The sequence below is a fragment of the Pimephales promelas genome, chromosome 6 (assembly GCF_988280905.1).
Source record: "Pimephales promelas chromosome 6, fPimPro1.hap1.1, whole genome shotgun sequence".
NCBI classification, from domain to species: Eukaryota; Metazoa; Chordata; class Actinopteri; order Cypriniformes; family Leuciscidae; genus Pimephales; species Pimephales promelas.
In genome coordinates, this window is record NC_142774.1 from 39,730,913 (window position 1) to 39,743,060 (window position 12,148).

At 36.3% G+C, this 12,148-nt stretch overlaps 1 protein-coding gene across 2 annotated transcripts in view; it reads left to right on the plus strand.

Moving 5' to 3' along the window:
- The window catches only part of gpc5a (glypican 5a), a 176,985-nt gene that overhangs the window by 41,922 nt on the left and 122,915 nt on the right, over positions 1 to 12,148 (plus strand). For both annotated transcript variants that reach the window (XM_089132551.1, XM_089132552.1), the window contains exon 3: positions 10,606 to 11,300. In XM_089132551.1, coding sequence (XP_088988677.1) covers positions 10,606 to 11,300 — 695 coding nt within the window. The remainder of the gene's footprint in view (positions 1 to 10,605; positions 11,301 to 12,148) is intronic.

A 12,148-nucleotide genomic window follows, 5' to 3' on the forward strand; every position in this document is an offset into this window, starting at 1 on the left:
TATGTTATTATTATATAACATTTATGCTTTTTTAAATTAATTTTATTATTTTTTTATCCTTTAGTATTTTTGTACAGAAACATTTTGGTAACAAAACTCTGTGTCCACCCATCCATCCATCCATCCATCCATCCAGTTTTTAGGTGTTGCTACCAAACAGAGTAGTATTGGGGAATTTTAATGTAAGTTATAAACTTTTTCATTTCTATCCATTTGTTCTTCGCTTAACCCATTTTTTTTAAGTTAATCAACTTCTAGCTAAGTTGTTCTTCTAGTAAGACTATCAAACTTTTTTCTGCAAATACATTATTGGAAATATTTAATAATATAATTCTAGTAAAATTATTTAAAAAAAAAAAAATGTGTTTGTATTTTAAATTCTACATTATTTTAATTCAAATAACATACATACACATTTTTTTTTGGTTTATTATTATTTTTTTTCAATCCTTCAGTATTTTTACACTGAAACATTTAGGTAAACGACTGCACTGTAACACTGACATGTGGTCCCGCAGGGTTTGAATCATTTAGTTTGCCCGAAGCTTCACTTATTGTAATTCATGCCTCATATAAATCAGACGTAAATCAGCTTGTGAAAGAGCCTGTCCCAGACGTAACCCCAGCCCCTATAAAAGCGCCAACATGGACGCCATCCACCGCACTTAATAGGGGTGAAAGGTACCAGCATCTCATCATCAGACACATGCGAGTTTTTCACTCTGGCCCAAATAAACCCCTTGCCACCTTTCTGTTATCCTGTTCTTTCTTCTCTAGGATTGCGTGTACTCAGCCAGCGGTGCTGATGTTTAAAGAGGTCTGTGCCAAGAGCTGCTCCTCTGCAGTCGTACCCTTGTGAGAGAAGCAAACAGAAATGTTGCCAGCGAACAAGTGTTGGTCCAACTCAAACAAACCTAGCAGGCGAGCCATACAAAGCTTCACTTCAGTTCACACCAGAGCTCTGGTTTCAGGTCAGAGGATTACAGAAGCCACCTTTAGTGACGCTTCATTACTCAGACCATCGTAAAGCCCACTCACGGATGGCATTGCCAGGATGGGTTCATGTGATGTGGCTGTGTTGGGTGATGTCATATTTATAAGCACAATTACAACTTGTAGTTTTACATGATAGTTTTACAGTTGACATCTTTAAAAGAAGAAAGAGAAAATGTCACCACCAAAGTTTTACCAAAGTGTGAGAATATCTGAAAAAAAAAAAACAGGGGGGGACACCAGGCTCATAAATATGATAATATTAATAATGTTTGACCAACGCTTCTGCTTGATCTTAAATCTGTTGTTTTGTGTGAATGACAAAAAAACTTTTATCATAAATGTTTTGTAAATTTTTATTTTGTAAAAAAAAATCACACATTTTAAAAATAATGCAATGCTTTGTAATTATTTTTAAAATGTTTACTTAAAAATGCATTATGTATATATATATATATATATATATATATATATATATATATATATTAGGGCTGTGCAAAGATTAATTGCGATTAATCGCATCCAAAATAAAAGTTTGTTTTCACATTGTATATGTGTGTGTGCTGTGTATAATAATTTTGTATGTGTACATTTGCATGCATGTAAGAATTTTAGAATTATTTTCATGTAAATACTGTGTGTATATATAAATACATAATATATATATATATATATAGTATATATATATATATATATATATATATATATATATATGAATAACACATTTTCTTAAATATATACATGCATGTGTGTGTATTTAGATATCCAAAATTATACACAGCACACACACATATATTATGTAAACACAAACTTTTATTTTGGATGCGATTAATCGCAATTATTATTTGCACAGCCCTAATATATATATAGTATATATATATATATATATATATATATATATATATATATAATACATAAAAAATCAATACAAATATTTTAAAATATATATATATATATATATATATATATATATATATAAAATAAATATTATAAAGAAATATTTATAAAAATATATAATTTATTTATTTATTTTTTTCACAAATTATTTTCATATATATTGTCACCAATTGCATACACAAGTATAGCTATTTCATGTTGCACGGTCATGTTCCCCGCCAACGCGACTCGAGACCACCTCAGAAACCTACTATCCTGCGAGCCGTGCTGTGCCATGCCTCATAGCTGAATTAAATAATATGCTGTCATGGATAAGTGGATTACTTAGCATTATTGAAAATGAGTAATGCTGCAATTATGGATGGAGGGATGAGAATGGGGTCTGGGAAAGCCTTTTAGCAGCCGAGCTGATTCATACGAGAGGGAGGAGCCGCACCAAATAGGATGAAATGCATTCCTGATTGTGCTTCGATGGACAAAGATGTCAGGCCAAACAGCTGCGAGAACAATGCGTCTCGGATTGGCCAGCACAACATTACTAATCAAATGTTGTAGGACATATACACGTGTTTTGTTGACTTAAACATTATGAAACGAGTTGTCAGACAAAGAAAAAGAAGTAACCGAGCTTGTCTCTATTGTAGCGTCTATATGCCTGATCTTCAATAGTCTATTTGACTTTCTTTTGAAGAACTCCATGCAGGCAAAATCAAGTATTTACTAAATGTCTTTATTTCCTTTGAATGTCCTCGTCGTAGTAAAGGCACTCACCTACCCGGTTGCGAGGCCATGCAATCCTCACATCAGCTGTCTGTATGAAAGCTCAGAGTAAAGATATTCGGTGTCTTTGCTGTGGTTGTGGCCTTTATCTGATGCACAATGCATTAGGGCAGCTCATGCAGTATTCATGCACGGGTCTGAGGCATTGATGCATTGTTCTTCTGCTGAAGGCCACATGTAAAGATCTGTCCCATTAGAAAAACGCTCGACAAAATATATCTCTAGCATTGAGAAGCAGAACTACCGAACCCGAGCAGTTTTGTGCTAATGTACAGGCACAGGTACAACACATACTTTATTCAAGCATGCCTATGCAAATGATATGTTATGCATCATCATTTTTATTCATAGAGGTTAAAGTCACACAATGCTGTTTCTACTAATTTGTGTTTTGAAATACGTATAACTGCGGATTAGTAAGTTGTGTTTGTGTTGTTTAAAGCCTTTGAAGTTTGTTAGAGTTCATGTTGTATGAATCCTATAACTAAACTGTCGGTGAGAGTCTGTCTTGGACAAACCGAGGTGAAGTGCTAGCTGTAGGCTAATGAATTAAAGGAGTGGTTCACTTTTGAAAAATCTTTTGCTGATAATTTATTCGCCCCCATGTCATCCAAGATGTCCATGTCTTTCTTTCTTCAGTCGAAAAGAAATTAAGGTTTTTGATGAAAACATTCCAGGATTTTTCTCCATATAATGGACTTCAATGGGAACCAAACGGTTCAAGGTCCAAAAGACAGTTTCAGTGCAAACTGTTCAAAGGGCTTTAAACGATTCCAGACGATGAATAAGGGTCTTATCTAGCGAAATGGAAATGATTTTTAAGAAAAAATAAATAAATAATGCTCGCCTTGATCTGTTCTGTGATACGTGTTTGTGACTCTTGTTTGAACTCATTCATCAAAATGAACGAATCTTTTTCTGTCAGTTGGTTCATTCAATGAACGAAACGAACAAATTGACATTTTTTCATTTTGATAAACGAGTTTGAATTGTTCATTGTTCAGTTTGAATAGGAGAGTCATGAACGAGCATCACAGAACAGAGCAAGGCGAGCATTTGTGCTTATAAAACTTAAACTTTTAGCGATCGTTTCGCTAGATAAGACCCTTATTCATTGTCTGGAATCGTTTAAAGCCCTTTGAACAGTTTGCACTGAAACTGTCTTTTGGACCTTGAACCATTTGGTTCCCAATGAAGTCCATTATATGGAGAAAAATCCTGGAATGTTTTCATCAAAAACCTTAATTTCTTTTCGACTGAAGAAAGAAAGACATGGACATCTTGGATGACACGGGGGTGAGTAAATTATCAGCAAATGTTTTTTTTAAAAGTGAACTACTCATTTAATAATATTATATAATGAATAAAGATATAAAAATACTAACATACACACGGACATGGCATTGCAATAGCACAAAGATGGTCTTAGGACTAGAATATATGGACTAAATGTCACAAAACTTTCATTTTTTTATTTCTTTAGGTCTTTATTAGGTCATTAGGCTTTAAATAAATCCCACAATTCGTATTTAACAGTTCAAAGTTGGCAAACTTTAATGGATCATCAGTGATGCCAACTCTTACTTTGGCCCTGGCTTTATGTTGAACCACACAGAAAGGATAAGAATGCTGTTTAGTAAATAGTTGTGGCATTTTCTATGGCTCCCAGTGGACTAGTAATGAAAAATAGCTCTGTGATATTCACGCTTGAGATGGTTCCTGCTGAAGTTGCTGAAACTCAGCATCAGCTAGCCGTCCTTGAGTCTTTCTCATGGGCTTTTCTTGTCCGGTGGGCGTCCCGCTATGAAGCGTTCATATGTTTCCAATCTGAAGTGACACCGAATCTCCTCTCCATCCGTCCTTTCCTGTCCTCTCTCTGCTCCGAATGAAGGAAATGCCAGGGATTTATCCATCACCCATCACAGGTGTGCTCGCCACGCTCGCTTAATCTCAGTTCTGACGAGTTAGCACTTTTGTCACGATTTGGTTGGATCTATCCCATAAATCTTTGGGGGGTTCCCCGAGGCATCCCCTCATGGAGACATCAGCAGAAAATGCTGGAGCCATCGGCCAGGCTCCGGGGCAAATGTTCAAGGTCTCAGCTTCGGGGATCCTGCTCTCATGCTAATAGTTTGCCTTGGGAAAGCGAACGGGTAAGATCAAGGCAAAGGATTGGGTGGGCTCTATAAAATATATTCTGTTTTTATGTTGATCATTTATGAATTATTACACTAAACAAAATCTATCCATAGTTCATCTATCTATATATCCATCTATGTATCTATATATCTATCTATCCATCCATCCATCCATCCACTATTACTTTAGTGTATACTTAAGATAAGCGAATCGAGGGTATCTGACATTATCTATCCATCTGTCCATCCATCCGTCTATCCATCCATCCATCCATTCACTATTACTTTAATCATCCATCCATTCACTATTACTTTAGTGTATAGTTAAGATAAGTGAATTGAAGGTATCTATCCATCCATCCATCCATCCATCCATCACTTTAGTCATCCATCCATCCACCCATTCATCCATCAATCCATCCATCCATCACTTTAGTCATCCATCCATCCATCCATCCATCACTTTAGTCATCCATCCATCCATCCATCCATCCATCCATCAATCCATCCATCACTTTAGCCATCCATCCATCCATCCATCCATCCATCACTTTAGTCATCCATCCATCCATCCATCACTTTAGTCATCCATCCATCCATTCATCACTTTAGTCATCCATCCATCCATTCATCCATCACTTTAGTCATCCATCCATCCATTCATCCATCACTTTAGTCATCCATCCATCCATCAATCCATCAATCCATCACTTTAGCCATCCATCCATCCATCCATCCATCACTTTAGTCATCCATCCATCCATCCATCAATCCACCACTTTAGCAATCCATCCATCCATCCATCCATCCATCACTTTAGTCATCCATCCATCCATCCATCCATCCATCACTTTAGTCATCCATCCATCCATCCATCCATCCATCCATCACTTTAGTCATCCATCCATCCATCCATCCATCACTTTAGTCATCCATCCATCCATCCATTCATCACTTTAGTCATCCATCCATCCATCCATCCATCACTTTAGTCATCCATCCATTCACTATTACTTTTCTGTATACTTAAGGGAATTAAAGGTATCTGACTATCTATCTATCTATCTATCTATCTATCTATCTATCTATCTATCTATCTATCTATCTATCTATCTATCTATCTATCTATCTATCTATCTATCTATCTATCTATCTGTCTGTCTGTCTGTCTGTCTGTCTGTCTGTCTGTCTGTCTGTCTGTCTGTCTGTCTGTCTGTCTGTCTGTCTGTATGTATGCATGTATGTCTGTGTAGATCCAAATGAATGTAGTATATATTGGTTTGTAAAAACCTGTTTAAAACCTTCACAAACTATAACCTGGAATTGTAAAATAAATTATTTTCATGGAATGGAGAAACTTTTTTTGTTTCTTAATTCATGACTGAATGAATGAACAAATGTCTAGAATAAGGGAACTCATATGTGACTGGGAATGCCACCAATGACCTGAAACCCATAAAAACACTCCCAGAGAGTGTGGGAAACTGTGGTACCTTTGTAAGGGTGGTCGCCTGAGGTTTTGACTCTGGATTAACCACGAGCGCAGTGAATTACTTGGAAATAGCCACTCACCGTGTCCTGCGAGTTTGGTTCTCCTTGACTACGGCGCGTAATGAGCCACTAAATGAGACAAATAGCCACGGCACATATAATGGGCTCTACTCTCACCTCCTGTCAGGGAATTCACTAATCTTCCCGTTAACTCCTAAAGACTTCAATCTTTATACACACACACATGCTCAGACATACTGTCTTTCTGCGGTCTAGTAAAAGGATTCATTAACGCTCTTTGGTAAACATCTACACTGACCCCCATCCAGCCCATATCAGCTGTTTCTAATCCCTGTGAAACCCTCAGTATCGAATGCGACTAATCCTCTCACACAATTCACTGCGTGACACCTACAGATTTGTGCTCTTTTTGTCCTCACCACTGCAAGTGCTAGAAGAGATACTAGTGCTTTGAGAATCTGTTGACCTGTGTTTCTCATGATGCCGCTGGTAATTCTTCCACTAAGCGAGGGGATCGAGTGCCTCTCTAGTGCTGAAGGGTGCTTGTGGATTGCTTGGTAAAATTACATCAGGTCTCTGTTTGTACTGGAGGTTTTCAGGGATGGAGATGCATTTGTTTAATTTATAGAATATTAGTATTACGTTTCGAAGATTGTAGCATGAATTTGATACATTTTTAAAGACGTCTCCTTTGCTCACCAAGACTAATTAATAAATAAGCTTAATAAATAAGCATTTATTTGGACATTCAAAACAGCAAAAATTGTGAAATATTTTTATAATTAAAAACAACTGCTTTCTATGTGAATATATTATAAAATGTAATTTATATCTTGTGATCAAAGCTGAATTTTCAGCATCATTACTCCAGTCTTTAGTGTTACATGGTCCTTCAGAAATCAATATGCTGATTTGCTGCTTAAGAAACATTTTTTTCTTTCATAAATTCAAAAGAACTGCATTTATTTTTTAATATATATATATATATATATATATATATATATATATATTGTAACATTATCAAATTATCAGCATTTACTGTCATGTTTGATCAATTAAATGCATATTTGCTGTATAATAGTACTCATTTGTTTAAATTAAAACCTTACTGACCTCAAACTTTTGAAAAAAAAAGTATATATTTCAAAGAAAAGATATTGCAGAATTAAATGTTTACTATTATTTTGTATTTTTTAGGCTGGGTCATTTGAGTAAGGTTTAGATTTAAAATATACATATATATGTATTGCTTATGATATATTCGAGGCACTACCATGGTCTAAAAAGCAGTGTTTCACCCCTTTAGATCTATCCTTCTCTTTCTTTACACACTCTTACACACCACAACACAACCCATGACAGGCACATGATGTACTCGGCTCTCTGTACAACAGTTTTAGGGCAACGTCTCACCCTTCTGCTTGATTCGGCCCCAGTCACCCTGACACATCTTACCCACACACATCCAAAGCTGTAGTCAGACACTTATTATTTAAAAAGAGTCCCGCCATAGAGAGCATGCCAGCAATGTAATTTGTGCAAAGCAACAATCGGTGGACCAACATTAACACTCATCAAGTGCCAAAGGAAATATTGGATTCATCGAGTTACTGGCCGGGGTGCGAAGAAAGAACGACCATCATCACCCTTTTAATTTAATGAAAAGTTTATTTAATTATTCATTTAAATATCATTCAAATCAAACAGTAGATGAACATTGCGGTTTAACTTTATTAAAGTATTTTAATGCATTAATTATTGATTGAAATCTCATGAATTATTATAATACAGTTCTAATATATTATGTTGCGCCTTTAGAAATTATAATGCATAAAAACACAATGACAATAAACCAAAAACAGATTTAACAAGTGTATATATATTTTTTTAATGGATTCTAGATATATAATCCATTAAAATGTTCATTTTGAATACCTTTATAATGCACAAAGGCTTTAAGTATAGTGTTACCAACACTAAAATTTACCACCTTTAAAATTAAATGTATAAAATAAATTAAATACAATTATGTCTATTTTTTTTTAACCTTTATTTATCCAGGTAAAAAAAAAAAGAAGACATACAATTATGTCAATTTTTTTTTAACCTTTATTTATCCAGGTAAAAAAAATAAAAAAAATAAAATAAAAATTAGACATAATTGTATTTAATGTATTTAATTAAAAAATTACCACCTTTAAAATTAAATGTATAAAATAAATTAAATACACTTATGTCTAATAACACTAAAATTTACCATCTTTAAAATTAAATGTATAAAATAAATTAAATACAATTATGTCTAATATATTTTTACAATTATGTCTAAATATATCTATGCAAGTTATATTTAGTTTGTTTAAAACATGCTTTTTTTATAAATAAAAAAAAACATTTTTTCCCATTTTGTATACAATTTGTACATGTATAAATGTATAATGTAATTTTTTTATAATTGTTTATACTGTATATTACACACACACTATATATATATGTGTGTGTGTGTGTGTGTGTGTGTGTGTGTGTGTGTGTGTGTAATGTAATATATATATATGTTATATATTATGTGTGTGTTATATAATGTGTCTGTAATATATATAAATATATATTATAAAATATATGTATATATATATATATATATATATATATATATATTATATGTATACGTCCTTTTTTGTAGAACGCATCATTATAAAAGTTTTGCATTTAAATTCAAATTACTCGAAAATATATCACTTATCATATCCTCAAGTCACACTCATCTTCTACAAGAAACAGAAAACATAATAAAACCAAAGGCCATTAAAACTACAACAGTCGAGTCATTGCTCCGACATAATGCTCTCTGAGATACTGTTGTTTGCACATCATATAAATGCATACGAATTAGCACTGAGTGTTTGGGGAATGTGCACAAAGATGATTTTGGGCATCATAAACAGACATAATAGAGAATAATAAAAAGGCAGATGATCTCTGGATGTGCTGTAAGCTCTTTAAACGCAGATATATGAGGAGCGCTTCAAGGCATCATTGCACCCTTGTATCTTCAAGCTCTCTCCGTCTTGTTATCCCCTTTTTCATTTCTCTCTCTCTGGACCGAGGAATCTCTTTAGATCTCTTTGCACACAGATGAAAAGGCATTTCATATTGGTCTCGCCTGCAGGAAGTGGCATTCTCTCCTCCGCTGCTTTCAAAGGGTCTGGGACTCATTTCTGTGGTGTTGCATTTATACACTCATACCGTGAACCACAGAGAATATTGCATTTTTTGACATGTTTATGCAAATGTTACTGTGCAAAAAAAAGTCTTATTTGATGAACAAAACAGTAATATTTTGAAATATTGTAATTAGAGCCCGACCGATAAAGCAGTTTGAAGGCCGATACCGATACAAATATTTGTTGGTTTTAAAATCCGATATATCGGCTGATATTATTATTATTTTTTTTAGCAACAAAACATTAACAGATTTCCCTAACATTAGTTATTTGTAGTTATGTATGAGTTTTAACTAAAATAATATGATAATGCATTTTAAAAATAAACTTGTTTCTATTGTCACAACAGAACAGAGGAACATCAAAATATATTAAAGTTCTGATAAATAAAATAATAATTAGTCCCTACATTGCCTTATATGCTACCTTATAATTGCAATGTCAGCTTGCTTATCCCTTTACCTGCACTTTTTCAATTCTTTCCATCAAGCTACATCAAAACATTTTCAATCACCTGCCTAAAAGCTACTATTTAGCGATTCTAATCTAAATCCATTACAGAACGACAGTCTGCAAAACACACTTGGCGTCGTTGGATTTCACACATGTGTAAAAGAAAAGCTAACGTTTATGCACAAAATACGTTCGATACTTTTTCTCTATGTCTAAATGTTCAGGATGTGTGGCGCGTTATACACGAGTGTTGCCAACCGGGACGGTGTAGAGTGCCCTCTGGTGGACAAACTATACAACTCCAACACTTATGACAAGGTTGAAGCGTGATTTGTCCGTTTTTATTTTATTTTTAAAATATTCATTTATCGGCCATTATAACTGCCGATACCGATATTTTAGAAAATGCCTAATATCGGCCGATAATATGCCGATATATCGGTTGTAATATCGTTTAAAATGTCATTTATTCCTGTGATCAAAGCATCATTACTGCAGTGTCACGTGACCCTTCAGAAATTTGACGTTGAAAATATTCATCATGCTTTTCCAAAGAACAACAAAATATTTAGTTTTTCCATTGAACCGTCGTTTCTTTGTCTTTCTTCCAGAAACCGTGGACTCCCTGGTGCGTCAGGCGGAGAACCACACTCACACAGTCCTCCTCCACACGTACCGGGACCTGGCCGGTGCTGCGGCGGCGCCCGTGGGGGAGTTCTTCACGGATGTGGGGCTGTTCGTGTTGGGCTCCGAGCTCAGCCTGGAAGAAGCTTCACAGCGCTTTTTCGACGCCCTGTTCCCTCTGGTTTACGAGCGACTGGTCGAGCCGGGTCTGTCCCGCTTGTCTCCGGCGTACGCCGAGTGTGTCCGCGGCGCTTGTCGGGATCTGGTGCCGTACGGTGCCGCCCCGGGCCGGCTCGCCACTTACATCTCCCGTGCCTCTCTGCCGGGACGGCTGTTTCTGCAGGCGCTTCACCTGGGCATCGAGGTCATCAACACCACCGACCACATTCAGCTCAGCCGCGAGTGCAGACGTGGCCTTCTGAGGATGAGCTACTGTCCGCATTGCCAGGGTCTGACCGCCAGCAAGCCCTGCATGGGTTACTGCCTCAACGTGGTGCGAGGGTGTCTCGCCAGCCTGGCTGAAGTGGACGCCCACTGGAGGGAGTTTGTGCGGTCGCTAGAGACCCTCTCCACCCGCATGCACGGGGCACAAGACCTGGAGCAAGTGCTTTTGGGAGTCCACGGGCTGGTGAGGGACGCAGTGGCCCACGCACAGAGGAACGGACCCCGGCTTTCTGCTAAGGTACTTGGGTTATCAGCAGGTTTTAGGATCCGAAGTGATCATGCATAAGACATCAGTACTGATCTTGAGCAAATGAGTCAAATATATCGGATAAAAGCATCAGCTGTCGTCATTTACCATATTTTCCGGACTTATTTACCGTATTTACCGTCGTCAGACTCGGCATCAGTTCCGGTTATTCCAGCCTTTCTGAATCCCGACAGGATGGTTTCGGTTGTCACTGCAGTCCATGTTTTGTTTGCGTTCAGTCTAATATTTCAGTTAATATCAGTTGTTTTCAGTTAATTTTTTCAGCTGTAAAACTACCGTAGCTGTAGTCTAGAGCGCATAGAGCGCTCTCTCGTGGCTGTAGACGGTAATGTCACCCCCAATTTCGGCAAATGATGCATTCACGTCATACCACAAATACATCAAAAACTCGCAAATAATAATCTGGGGCCGTAAGCGATCCTGTGACGAGTAAATCATGGTAATTTTGATATATAAGTTGCACCTGACCTGACTATAAGTCGCAGGACCAGCCAAGGTATGAAAAAAAGTGCGACTTATAGTCCGGAAAATACGGTAGATATATTCTTTGATGCAAAGAAGTCTTATTTACATTTACTCTTTAGATGCTTTTATCTAAAGTGTGCTTTTTAATCAGTTCATGCAGTTCGAACCCATGACCTTACTGTTGCGAACACTATTCTCTCCTGTTAGGGCTGTATTTTTATATCAAAATATTTACTGTATATGGTCTTCGTTTCCTGTGTACACTTCTGGGCTTCGGGGTCTATACGACCCTAACAATTGGTTGAGTAATTGTACAAAAAATATACATTTTTAATCATACAAATAATGTATAA